Genomic DNA, 13084 nt, shown 5'->3' with positions numbered 1-13084 from the left:
TTATTTTATTTTATTTTATTTTATTTATTTCCCTCCGGGCGCGGAACGATCGCGGGGGTTTTAACCGGTTGCGTGAGGGGGCGGAGCGGGGAGGGCGCGGGCGGAGCCAATGCAAATCGACCGCTCCGAGTGGCCGCCGGGAGCCGCCGCTATCGGGGGGGGGTTCCGCGGGTGACGGGACCGGTTCCCCCCCCGTTTCCGTGCCCGGAGCCCGGACGGTGCAGGGGGACGCGGGGGAGCGGAGCGGGGAGAGGCCGGGGCGGCCGGGGGTGGGGAGCCGCCGTGACTGAGAAGCGGGTGGGCGCCGGTGGAGCCGGTCGGTGGCGGAGGCTGAGGCATCGCTTCTCGGCCTTTTGGCTAAGATCAAGTGTAGTATCTGTTCTTATCAGTTTAATATCTGATACGTCCTCGATGAGAGGACTTTATATTAAACGGATTTTTGGACCTGGGAGTTGGATCCGGAGCTTGCTCCCTCCGCTCCGCGCATCGTCCCGGTATTGCAGTGCCTCCGGGAACGGTGCACACCCCCCCCCCGGGGGGGTCCCTTTTACCGGTTAACGATAGATCCTAAAGCGTCTCCCGCTCCCTTCGATTGAGAGCGGGCGGGAGCGCGCAGCGCTGAGGGTGAAGGGCGGCGTTATGCAAATCAGCGCCTTATAAAGGCACGCCGCGTTCCCGCGGAGGGGCGCGGTTATGCTAACGGCGGCGATTATGTTAATGGCGGGGCGTGGTTATGCTAATCGCCAGGCGCCCGCCCAGGGCGGCCTCTTCCCTCAACCTCCTCCGACCTGAAACCGGCGGCAGCGCTGGGCTCGGGCTGGACGCGTGCGCTCCCTTTCGTGCTCGAATCGCCACCTTGAACAATGTAAAAAATCTTAATAAAATGAAAACGCATCGGTGAGGGAAGAGCCGGGGTTGGGGGAGGGGGGTTCCCCTTATTTCCCTGTCACCACCTCCGCGCCTGGCCCTCCCCCCCCCCCCCCCCCCTCCCCCCTCGCCCGCTCCAAATCTTAAAACGAAAATAAAAACCCCAAGCGTTTGTATTTGTAAACGTTTCCCGCTCACTTTTCACCGCCGCCCCGGCAGCGGCCGTCGATCATCCCCCCCCCCAACCGCGCCGCCTCAGGCACCGACACAAAATGGCGGCCGCGACCCGGCGGGCGGGAAAGCGAAGGCGGAGAGCGCTCCCCCCGCCCAATGGGAAGGCGGCTTTCGCGGTCGCTAGGCAGAATCCGGCCTCTCCGCGCTCTGATAGGGCGACGCGGGACCAATGAGGAAAAATCGGCGCCGCGCGCGCGGGCGGGGAGCGGACGTGGGCGGCGAGGGGAGGGAGGGGGGGCGGTGGCAGCGCGCATGCGCAACCCTGGCGAGCGCGGCGGCGAGGGCGCGTGCGCGGCCCCGCCCGGCGCAGGCGCCCGGGCTGGGCGCGTGCGCGCTGCGGCGGAAGGGCGGGGCCGAGGGGCGGCGGCGCGTGCGCAGTCGGCGGCCGGGGGCGTCGTGAGGCGGCGGCGAAGGCGGCGGCGGCGGCGGCGGCGGCGAAGGCGGCGAAGGCAGCGGGGCGGGCGGGCAGGGCCGGCAGCGGGGCGGGCAGGGCCCGCCGTGCTCCCCCCTCCTCCTCCTCCTCCTCCCCCCTCTCCGGCCTCCGCGCTCTCCGGCCGCGGCCCTGCCCGTAGGCCCCGCCTCTCCCCCCTTCCCTCCCCTTCCCCACCCCGGGGCCTAGGCCCGGCCCGACGCCGCCGCCGCTCCTCGGCCTCGGCGCCGCCGCCTCTCCCGCTCCCTCGCTTCCGCTTCCCCTCCCTCCCTTCCCCCCCCCCCCTTTCCCCTCTCCCCAACCCGCCCCGCCGCCGCCATGGACGTGAAGCGGCTGAAGGTGACCGAGCTCCGGGCCGAGCTGGGCCGCCGCGGCCTGGATTCCCGCGGCCTGAAGGTGGAGCTGGCGCAGCGGCTGCAGGAGGCCCTGGACGCCGAGATGCTGGCGGCCGGGCCCGAGGAGGGAGGCCCCGCCGGGCCCGGGGCCTGTAGCGGGGAAGCGGGGCCCGCCGGCGGCCCCGCCGCGCATCGCCACGGCGCCGGAGGCGAGGAGGAGGAGGAAGAGGAGGAGGAGGAGGAGGAAGAGGAGGAGGAGGAGGAGGAAGAAGACGAGGAAGCGCTGCTGGCCGATGAGGAGGAGGTGGCCGCCGCCACGGCGGGGGTAACGGCGGCGGCGGCGGCGGCCCCCGAGGAGGAGGAGGAGGAGGAGGAGGCGGCGGCCCAGCCCGGCCCCCCGGAGGAGGAAGAGGAGGAGGAGGAGGCGGCGGTGGCAGAGGAGGCAGCGGCGGAGGAGCAGCAGCAGCAGCAGCCGCCCCAGCAGGAGCAGCCGGTGGCGGAACCGGAGCCGGAGCCCCAAGCCGAAAGCGGCGTCGGTGGCGTGAACGGAGCCGAGAGGCCGCAGGAGGAAGGGCCCAGCGGGGACGAAGCCGCCGCCGCCGAGGCCAAGGAGGAAGGCGCCCAGGCCGGTGAGCACCGGGAGGGAGGGAAACCCCCCCCCGGGAATGGAGCCCCCCCCCCCCCCCCCGCTGCCCACAGAGCTGCCCGACGCCTTCTCCCGCCCCCCAAAACCCCTCGCTCCCCTCCCACCCCCCCACCCCATTGAACTCCCGCCTGCGCCCCCAAAATTCCGGTTATTTCCACTCCCCGAGCTCTTTCCCCCCTCTCCGCCGCGCCCAGGGGTCCCCGGAGCCCCCCTCGCCCCGGTTTTGGGGGGCATCCGGAGCAGGAACATCGCCCTCAGCTCTTTCCCCCCCCCCCCAAAAAAAAAATAATTGAAGGGTTTTATTCTGCCTCGGCGTCCCCGCCGTAAAATCGAGCGTCGAGTCAAAACCGAGTTCCCTCCTCCCCGCCGCCGGTTTCGCTCGCTGGGGGGGGGGAAATAGGCAACGCTTTCGTCTTCCGCGACGCGGGGAAAAAAAACCACCCCGAGGTTTTGAGACAGGCGCCTGTAACGAGCGAAGAGTTGAGCCCGGAGTTCGGCGGAGACGCGGGTTCGGAGCGCGTTGAATTTATTCTCGTTGCTTCCCTCGGCGTTGGGTCGAAGCCGGGAAGCGACGGAGGCGAGCGGTGAATGAAAGCGTTCGCTTAGAGAGCGCGGCGCCGGCCGGCCGCTGGCGGTTGGGGTTTCTGCTTTTTTTGGGGGGGGAAACGTGCTTTTTGGGGGGGAAACGTGCTTTTTGGGGGGGAAATGTGCTTTTTGGGGGGGAAACGTGCTTTTTGGGGGGGGAAACGTGCTTTTTGGGGGGGGGGGAAACGTGCTTTTTTGGAGGGATTTCTGGTGGCGGGAGAGCTACGGAGGCGAGATTGCGCCGGGGCGGCTGCGAGAGCGTCGCCGGGATAACCCCAAATTAAGATTATTTTTATTATTAATTATTAAGGGGGGGGGGGGGGGGAAGTTTTTCCTTTTCCAGAGGCCGGAGGAGGACGGAAACGCCGATTTTACGCGCGCGTTTACCGATTGGGGCGAGGTTTTTCTCCTTTACGGGTCAAACCCCGCAGGAACGGGGAGGTTTTGCGGTCGGCTCGGGGGAGAAGCCCGGGCTCTTGCTGTCGGGCGCCTGATCGCTCCTCCGCCCTCGTCGCGGTTTTCCCGTTCGCTGTTATTAATTAACCGGCGGACGTTGACCTCGAGTTTTGCCCGGTTTGATGAAAACCGTTTTTATTTTGGGGGGGGGGGGGTGAGGGGTTTTTTTTTGTTTTTAAGCGTAGCCGCCGTTTCTGGGCCGCGTTGTCGGCGGGGGCTGCTCCCTCCGCCGCGTTAAAACCGGCTTTAAAACCCGTTTCCAGCGGCTTTGGGATTCGCCCGCTCCCCCCCGATGGAACGCGTGTTTACGCGGCGTCACGCGGCGCCGCCGACACGTGGAGGCGCGGAGGGGGAGGATAACGAGGAGCGCTCGTTCGAGCGGCCTCCGCGCGGCAAGGAGAGGCCGAAGGTGCCGGGGGCCGTCGCAAACTCCTGATTTTCACCGACGACCTCGTTTTAAAGCCCCAAAATCGGGGTTTCACCGAGGCCGCCGGCGTTTGTGGACGCGCCGCGCTCCCGGAAAGCGCAAAACCCCAAACTTCGGTCTGGAATTTTTGTCCCTTTTCCCGCTTTTTAGTACAAACCCGATGGTTTTTTTCTCTCCCTCAGCGGACGAGGACGACAAATCCAAACCGGCCGGCTCCGACGGCGAGCGAAGAGGCGTCAAGCGACAACGCGACGAAAAAGATGAGCACGGCCGGGCTTACTACGAATTCCGCGAGGAGGCTTACAACAGCCGGTGAGCCGGGAGCGGATCCTTCCCGCTCCGCAGCCGGAGACCCCGCTCCTCCCTCCCCGCCCTCGCGCTTGACGCTTCCCCTCCTCCCGCAGATCCAAGTCTCCGCCGCCGCCGGAGGAAGAACCCCGCGAAGGCGAAGACGACGAGACCGTCGTCATCCTTGACACCTGTACGCCCTAGCGCATCGCCGCCGACGTTTTGGGGCGATGGGGGGCGAATTTGGGGACGGGCGACGTTTTCTTAAACCTCGCCGCGGCGCTAAAGCCGGCCCGGGAACTCGCCCCGGCTTCCCGCGTGCCGGCCGAGTGCCGACGGCTGCTTTTCCTCCCGACAGACACGTCCGATCTCCACTTCAAAGCCAGCAAAGATCGTTACGGCGGCCAACCGCTCTTCTTCGAGAAGTTCCCTTCCCTCTGGTCCGGAGCCCGCAGCACGCACGGCGTCACCAAGGGGAAAATCTGCTTCGAGGCCAAGGTGGGGCCGGGCGGCGGGGGCTTCCCGCGCAGCCCCCCGAATTTTGGGGAGCGGGACGGCGGGGAGCGGGACGGGGAAAATGGCTCCCCGGAAGGCGGGGCCGGTTACGGCAGAGCCGGGCTTAACGGGGGGGGCGCGGCGCCCCTAAACGGAGAGGGAACGGCGCGGGGGCGGCTTCTGGCGCCGCGGGGGGGAGCCCCTGCCTCAGTTCGGGGGGGGCGGAAAGCGCGCGGGGCCTTTCCCCGCCCGTTTAGTGCTTTTCCTCTGCGTCAAACTCCTCGTTTTCTGCGCAATGGGCGCAAACAGCCCCGTTCTGGCCGGATTCCCCCCCCCCCGCATCCCCATTTCCCCTCTTGCATCCCCATTTCCCCCCACCGCCCCCCAATTTCCCACCCCGCATCCCTATTTCCCCCCGCCACATTCCAGTTTCCCATCTCGCATCCCGATTTCCCCTCTTTCATCCCGATTTCCCTCCCCGCATCCTGATTTCCCCCCGCTGCTCCCCGATTTCCCCTCCCCGCATCCCGATTTCCCTCCCCGCATCCCGATTTCCCTCCCCACATCCCCATTTCCCTGCCCGCATCCCCCTTCCCCCCCGCCACCCCCTGATTTCCCTCCCCGCATCCCGATTTCCCCTCCCCGCATCCCGATTTCCCTCCCCGCATCCCCATTTCCCCTCTTGCATCCCCATTTCCCCCCACCACACCCCAATTTCCCCTCCCGCATCCCATTTTCCCCTCTTGCATCCCGATTTCCCTCCCCGCATCCCCATTTCCCTGCCCGCATCCCCATTTCCCTGCCCGCATCCCCCTTCCCCCCGCCACCCCCTGATTCCCCTCCCCGCATCCCGATTTCCCCTCCCCGCATCCCAATTTCCCCTCTTGCATCCCCATTTCCCCCCACCACACCCCAATTTCCCCTCCCGCATCCCGATTTCCCCTCTTGCATCCCGATTTCCCCCCCCCACATCCCGATTTCCCTGCCCGCATCCCCCTTCCCCCCCGCCGCATCCCGATTTCCCCTCCCCGCATCCCGATTTCCCCTCCCCGCATCCCGATTTCCCCTCCCCGCATCCCGATTTCCCCTCCCCGCATCCCGATTTCCCCTCCCCGCATCCCGATTTCCCCCCCCCCGCATCCCCATTTCCCTGACGCCCGTCGCCGCCCCCGCAGGTGACGCAGTACCTCCCGGTGAAGGAAGGCAGCGCCGAGGTTCCCCTCTTCCGCGTCGGCTGGTCCGTGGATTTCTCCGGCTCGCAGCTAGGTACCCCCGCGCCCCGAGAACGCGTCGGCGTCCCCGCGTCACCGCGTCACGCGCGGCGTCGCGGCTGACACGGGCTGGGGGGGGGGGCAGGGGAGGACGAGTTCTCTTACGGCTACGACGGGCGAGGGCTGAAGGTGGCGAACGGGCGCTTCGAGGAGTTCGGGCCCGGCTTCGGGGAGAACGATGTCATCGGCTGCTTTGCGGTAAGAGGGGGGGGGCGCGATGATGTCAGCGGCTGCGTCGGGGTAAGGGGGGGGCGCAATGATGTCAGCGGCTGCTTTGGGCGTGGTGGGGAAATTGGGGGGGGTGGGAGCAGGGAAAAGGGGACGGGAAAAGGGGGGAAGGGGACGGGAAAAGGGGGGAAGGGGACGGGAAAAGGGGGGAAGGGGACGGGAAAAGGGGAGGAAGGGGACGGGAAAAGGGGAGGAAGGGGACGGGAAAAGGGGGGGAAGGGGACGGGAAAAGGGGGGGAAGGGGACGGGAAAGGGGACGGGAAAAGGGGGGGAAGGGGACGGGAAAAGGGGAGGAAGGTGACGGGAAAGGGGGGAAGAGGACGGGAAAAGGGGAGGAAGGGGATGGGAAAAAGGGACGGGAAAGGGGGGAAGAGGATGGGAAAAAGGATGAGAAAGGGGGAGAAGGTGACAGGAAAAGGGAAGGAAGGGGACGGGAAAAGGGATGGGGAAAGGGGGGAAGGGAAAGGGGAAAAGGGGAGGAAAGGGACGGGAAAAGGGGGGAAGGGAATGGGAACAGGGAAAGAGGAAAAGGTGAAGGGGATGGGAATGGGGAGGAAGGGGATGGGAACGGGGGGAAAGGGGATGGGAACGGGCAAGGGAATTGGGGGGAAGGGGATGGGAACGGGGGAAGGGAAGGGGGGAAGGGGATGGGAACGAGGAGAAGAAGGAAAGGGGACAGAAACAGGGAAAAGGGGACGGGAACGGGGGGAGAAGGGGAAAAGGGGATGGGATTTGGGGGGAAGGGGACCGGGAAAACGGGGGAAGGGCAGGGCGGAAGAGGCGCCGGAGTTCTCCCCGACACGGGCGTCGTTTGCGGCGCAGAACTTCGAGGGCGAGGAGCTGGTGGAGCTCTCCTTCTCCAAGAACGGGGAAGAGGTGGGGACGGCGTTCCAGATCGGGAAGGAATCCCTCGCCGCCCGCGCCCTCCTGCCCCACGTCCTCTGCAAAAACTGCGTGGTGGAGCTCAACTTCGGGCAGAAGGAGGAACCCTTCTTCCCCGCGCCCGAGGGTTACGTCTTCATCCACGCCGTCCCCGCCGAGGACCGAGTCCGCACCCCGCTCCCCCCAAAAACCACAGAGGAGTGCGAGGTGAGGCCCCCCATCCCGCCGGCGGGAATCCCGCGGCCGCTCCGGCCCCCCTCATCCCGGCTTCTCCCTCCTTTTCCCGCTTCCCCCCCCTCAGGTGCTGCTGATGGTCGGGCTGCCGGGCTCGGGCAAGACCCAGTGGGCGCAAAACCACAGCCAGGAAAACCGGGAGAAACGATACAACATCTTGGGAACAGAAACCGTCCTGCACCAGATGAGGGTGAGCGCCGGCGGGGCTCGAAACCGCGGCCCGACCATGACACGGGGGGGGCATTTGGGGGCCACCGGAGGGATTTGGGGGGCACTGGGGGGCAGTTGGGGGCCGCCGGGGGGGATTTGGGGGGCGCTGGGGGGGTTTGGGTGCCACCGGAGGGATTTGGAGGGCACTGGGGGGATTTGGGGGGCACTGGGGGGCATTTGGGTGCCGCCGGAGGGGATTTGGGGGGCCACTGGGGGGATTTGGGGGGCACCGGAGGGGATTGGGGGGGCACCGGAGGGGATTTGGGTGCCACCGGGGGGCATTTGGGGGCCACCAGGGGGGATTTGGGGGGCACCGGAGGGGATTTGGGTGCCACCGGAGGGATTTGGAGGGCACCGGGGGGCATTTGGGTGCCACCGGAGGGGATTTGGGGGGCACCGGAGGGATTTGGGGGGCACCGGGGGGATTTGGGGGCCGCCGGGGGGATTTGGGGGCCGCCGGAGGGGATTTGGGGGCCGCCGGGGGGGATTTGGGTGCCACCGGGGGGGATTTGGGGGGCACTGGAGGGGATTTGGGGGGCGCCGGGGGGGATTTGGGTGCCACCGGGGGGGATTTGGGGGGGGTTTCCCCCTCAGGCTGCGCCCCGGGCACTGGCGAGGGTGGCGAAGCTCCGCCGGACGCACGATTTAACGGTGGAGAAGGCGGCGTGGGGATCCCGGAGCCGGAAAGCGCGAGCCCCGCAACGTCGGCAGAGCCTCACGGCGCCGGCGGAGCCCCGCGGCGTCGGCAAACCCCCTCCCCGCTCACTCCCCGCTCCCCTTCCCGCCAGACGAAGGGCCCGGAGGTGGAAGAACTGGACGCCAAGAGCCGAGACCAGTTAATCCAGCAAGCAGCTCAGTGCCTTAGCAAGCTGGTTCAGATCGCTCCCAGAGCCAAAAGGAACTTCATTCTCGACCAGGTAACCCCCCGGCCCCCCCAAAAACCGCGCCGAGGCCGGGCTCGGCGCCGTTAACGCTCGTTTCTTTTCTCCTTTTTATTTATTTTCCCCCTTTTCCCAGTGCAACGTCTACAATTCCGGGCAACGACGGAAACTCCTGGCCTTCAAGGGCTTCTGCCGGAAGGTGGTGGTCATCGTTCCCACCGAGGAAGACTGGAAGAAGAGGCTGGAGCTGAGGAAGGAGGCGGAAGGGGAGGACGTCCCCGAGTCGGTGATGCTGGAAATGAAAGGTGGGATCAAACGGGATCGCCGGAAAGCCGCTCGCGGCCGGGAAAACGCCTGGACGAGGCCGGGGGGGGGGGGGGTTGCGTTGTTTTGGGGGGAAAATGGCGGAAAGCGGCGGCTTCACCGAGGGGTTTTGCGTTTAATTTACGCCGTAGCTAATTATTCCCTGCCGGAGAAGAACGATTACCTGGATGAGGTCGTCTACGGCGAGTTGGCGAAGGAGGAGGCGCAGCCCCTGGTCACCAAGTACAAGGAGGAGGCCAGGAAATTGCTCCCCCCCTCCGAGAAGCGAGCGAACCGCCGCAATAACCGCAACAAACGGAACCGCCAGAACCGCAACCGCGGCCAGGGCTACGGTGAGGCCGCCGGGGCCGGGGGGGGGGGGGGGTTGGCGCGCTCCGCGTTTCCCGGACCCCGCGGGTCCTCGTCCCCGCGCCGCCTTGGCGCCGCTTATCCTTCCCGGCCCGCCCGGATTCCGGTTTTGCTCGCCAAAACGGGGCGGGAAACGGGGATTCGGGGGGTGAGGGGAGGGAGCCGGCCCCCGCTTCCCTGGATTTCAACTCTTCCGCCGGGATTTTCCGAGCGGCGGCACCACCTGACCCCCCCCCACCCCACCACCACCGCGTTTCTTTTCCCTTTCCCAGTCGGCGGCCAGCGCCGAGGTTACGACAATCGCGTCTACGGCCAGCAGCAGTACTGGGGACAGCCTGGAAACCGAGGGGTGAGCCCGCTTTGGCCCGCTTGTAGCCCACTTTCACCCCAGTCGTAGCCCAGTTTTACCACAGTCGTAGCCCAGTCGTGGCCCAATTTCACCACAGTCGTAGCCCAATTCCGCCACAGTCGTGGCCCAATTTCACCAGAGTCGTGGCCCAGTTGTAGCCCAATTTCACCACAGTTGTGGCCCAATTTCGCCACAGTCGTGGCCCAATTTTACCACAGTCGTGGCCCAGTTGTAGCCCAATTTCACCAGAGTCGTAGCCCAGTTTCACCAGAGTTGTGGCCCTATTTCGCCACAGTCGTGGCCCAGTTGTAGCCCAATTTCGCCACAGTCGTGGCCCAGTCGTGGCCCAATTTCGCCACAGTCGTGGCCCAATTTCACCAGAGTCGTGGCCCAGTTGTGGCCCGATTTCGCCACAGTTGTGGCCCAATTTTACCAGAGTCGTGGCCCGATTTCGCCACAATCGTGGCCCAGTCGTGGCCCAATTTTGCCACAGTCGTGGCCGATTCGTGGCCCGGTCGTAGCCCAATTTTGCCACAGTCGTGGCCTAGTTGTAGCCCAATTTCACCACAGTCGTGGCTGAGTCATGGCCCAGTCGTAGCCCAATTTTACCACAGTTGTAGCCCAATTTTACCCCAGTTTCACTCCCTTCCCGCTCAACCGGGAAAAAAGCGGGAGCCGGCTCGGCCAGCGCCCCTCCATAGAGCAGCGCCGCGTCCTCCCAGCTCCGCTCCCGAGACTGAACTGGGCTGAACTGGGAATGGATGCCGATATAACTGGGGGGGGGGGGGTGGCGCGGTGCCCCGCTGAGCCCCTTCCCCCCCCCCCCCGCAGGGTTACCGCAACTTCTACGACCGCTACCGAGGCGATTACGACAGATTCTACGGTCGCGACTACGACTACAACAGATACCGGGATTACTACCGGCAGTACAACCGGGAGGTAACCGCGTTCCGCCAAAAAAATCCATCCTTTATTCCCCGCTACGAAGCCGGGGGCGCGGCGTGGCGGGTTCCGCCGCCCCAGTTTAACCAGTAGAAATGTCTTTTGAACTCCCAGTGGCAGAACTACTACCAGGACAGAGACCGATACTACAGGAACTACTACGGCTACCAAGGGTACCGGTGAAATCCCAACCGTCCGCACCCCGAACCCCCGGAGGTGTCCGCCACTTCCCAAAAACACAACCGATGGAAAGAGGGGCTGGTGGGGGAGGGGGGGGGAGGGGGGGAGAGAGAGAAACCGGGGGGGGGAGGGGAGGGAGGCAAAAAAAAAAAAAAACCCACCAAAAAAAAAAAAAAAAAAAAAGACAAAAAACGCAGAAAAAAAAACCACAAAAAAGAAAACTGTAAATTTTTTTTTAAAGTTTGTTGAAAAAGAATATTGTCTTATTCTATAAAACATTTCAAACCTAGGTAGAGATTTGTAATCCAAATGTTTGCGCAGAGAGGGGGGGGGGGGAGGGGCGGCGGCTCCGCCATCGCCCCCGCAGGCAGGAGCGGGGGTTTTTTGTTTTTTTGTTTTTTTTTTTATTTGGGGGGGGCACCCCAAAAATCTTTAAAAAAAAAAAAAAACAAAAAAAAAAAAAACCCCAGGGAGGTGCAGAGCGAGGCCGGGGGAGGGGTGAATTTTTGGGGTGGGGGAGGGGGAACAGGCAAATATTAATTGTTGACTTTAATCCTTCGCTAATTTCCTTCCAGGTGACCGGCGGGGGCGGCCTGCGCGGCGCGGGGCGGGATGGGGTTCGGGTTTTCCCGGAGCGGGGGGAGGGGGTTGGGGGGGAAGGCGGAATCCGGCAGGAGCGGGGCTTAATTTAGGGGGAAAATCCGGCCAATTCGGCGCTGGGCTCTTTGGAAAAGTTTTCCCGGCGCCGAAAATTGCCGAAAATACCCCTCCGTTTCCTTCCCCCTCCCCCCGCCGCCGCCTCCCGCTCGCTATTAAATATCCCTGGAAAACAAAAAAAAAAGAAACAAACTCAAAGAAATTTCGTCGGGGGAATCGGGACCTCGTCTTTTGCTCGGGCGCTCGGGGCCTTTTAATTCTTTTAATTCCTTTTGGGGTGTTTTTTTGTGTTGTTTTTTTTTTTTTTTTTTTGGCAGAAAGCGGCGCAGGAAAAGGGGGGGCCCCCCCTCCCCCCCACCCCCACCCCCCCCCCCCCGTAGCGGAAGAGAAGGAGCCATTTCTCAGGGTTTGCGGCCCCGCCGTTAGCGCGGGGGGGGGGGGGGCTCCCCACCCCCCCCCCACCCCACCCCCCCCGTGGCTCCGCAGGGCGGGCGGCTGCCGCAGGTGAGCATTAATTGGGGGGGGGGGGGCGTTAATTAGGCGAAAAATTGCTTTTTTCCCCCCTAAATTTCAATTTTTTAGGCTTTTTGTTCATTTTTTTCCCCGAGCCGGCCCCATCCCCCCCCCCCCCCCCGGCGCCATTCACTGTTTGAAATTCAAACATTTTTTCCTTTTAATTTTTCCGCTTTAAAATTGGGGTGGATTTGGGTTCGGGGAGATTTTTATTTTTTTTTTTTTTTTTTAAGCTCCATCTGCACCCTTTTTTCCACCGAAACGAGCAAAAAAATTAAAAAAAAAAAAAAAAAAAGCAACCCAACCCCCCCCCCCCCCCCCCCGCCCAAGCCGGGGGAGGGGGACGCGGCGGGGGGGGGGAGGCTGCCGCAGCCAGCAGAACTCACGTGGGGGAAGCGTTAGGATCCTTTTTAAAGAAAAGAAAAAACGAACAAAAAAAAAAAAAAAAAAACAAAAAAAATTTAAAAAAATCCCCCCCCCCCAAAAAAAAAAAAAAAAATCCTGGTTTGTTTTTGGTTTTTTGTTTTGTTTTTTTTTTTTTCCTTTGTTTCGTTTTTGGTTTTGGGGATAAAGCGGAAGAGCCGCAGCCGTGTCGGTCCGACCAGGAGCTCGTAGCGACTTCAGGTGTCTTTTTCCCCCCTCCCCCCCCCCCCCTCTTTTTTTCAGCGTATTTTGCTTTTTTTCGGTGTTTCGGGGGTTGTTGGCTGGGGGTTGGGTTTTTTTTTTTTTGTGTGTGGTTTTTTTTTTTTTTTGGTTCAAGAATTCCAAAAAAAACAAAAAAATTTAAAAAAAAAAAACAACAACAACAAAAAAAAACCCAAACCGCCACCTTTTAAAAGACGACGGCCCCGCCTGGGGGAGGGAGAGCCCGCGGCCCCCCCGTCTCCGTCTGTCCTGGTTGTCCGTTGTAGTTCTTGCTGTAGGGGAGCGCGGGGGCGGCCGGGGGTTTCGCCCTTGACCTTGTACACCCCACCCCCACCACCCCCGGTTGTTGGCACCTGTAACCCCCCACCCCCACCCCTCCCCCGCTCCGGCCCTGTAGGCGGTAGTGTCCATTTTTAGAATAAATAACCATTCGCTTGACTTCAGGGGAGGCTCTGCTCTCTGTCTCTGGGGGGGCACTGGGGTTGGGGGGGCTTAAGCCTGGCTTAAGGGGCTGGGCTGGGTTGGAGGGCCTGGTTGGGGGCCTTAGGCCTGGATTAAGGGGCTGGGCCGGGTTGGGGGACCTGGCTCTGGGCCTGATTTGGGGGTCCCAGGCCTGGTTGGGGGGGTTAGGCCTGGCTTAAGGGGCTGGGCTGGGTG

General features: G+C 63.5%; 1 protein-coding gene and 1 non-coding gene across 3 annotated transcripts; both read left to right on the top strand.

Annotated features, from left to right (window-relative positions):
• Nucleotides 1-337: 337 nt before the first annotated feature.
• LOC148053627 (U2 spliceosomal RNA) lies at nucleotides 338-528 on the top strand. The gene has a single exon (XR_015707937.1). It is a non-coding gene; the product is annotated as a U2 spliceosomal RNA (small nuclear RNA).
• Nucleotides 529-1492: 964 nt separating this feature from the next.
• On the top strand, nucleotides 1493-12870 carry HNRNPUL2 (heterogeneous nuclear ribonucleoprotein U like 2). 2 transcript variants are annotated; one of them, XM_087773111.1, is made up of 15 exons: nucleotides 1493-2495; nucleotides 4163-4292; nucleotides 4385-4461; nucleotides 4627-4766; nucleotides 5939-6029; nucleotides 6120-6232; nucleotides 7085-7351; nucleotides 7446-7568; nucleotides 8377-8505; nucleotides 8606-8774; nucleotides 8925-9125; nucleotides 9414-9490; nucleotides 10322-10429; nucleotides 10547-10605; nucleotides 11188-12870. In XM_087773111.1, the coding sequence occupies exons 1-15, from the start codon at nucleotides 1850-1852 to the stop codon at nucleotides 11189-11191; spliced, it is 2334 nt and encodes a 777-aa protein (XP_087629237.1). In that variant the 5' UTR covers nucleotides 1493-1849; the 3' UTR covers nucleotides 11192-12870. The 2 variants fall into 2 exon arrangements, with proteins under 2 accessions (XP_087629237.1, XP_087629236.1); XM_087773110.1 differs by lacking the exon at nucleotides 11188-12870 and having other exon boundaries at nucleotides 1494-2495; nucleotides 10547-10717.
• Nucleotides 12871-13084: the final 214 nt, after the last annotated feature.

This window comes from Nipponia nippon, unplaced genomic scaffold (assembly GCF_047370975.1).
Source record: "Nipponia nippon isolate SJK-2023a ecotype South Korea unplaced genomic scaffold, ASM4737097v1 scaffold_38, whole genome shotgun sequence".
Classification (NCBI taxonomy): domain Eukaryota; kingdom Metazoa; phylum Chordata; class Aves; order Pelecaniformes; family Threskiornithidae; genus Nipponia; species Nipponia nippon.
Note: the sequence above shows the minus strand (reverse complement) of the source record. Positions and strands in the feature narration are given on the sequence as shown.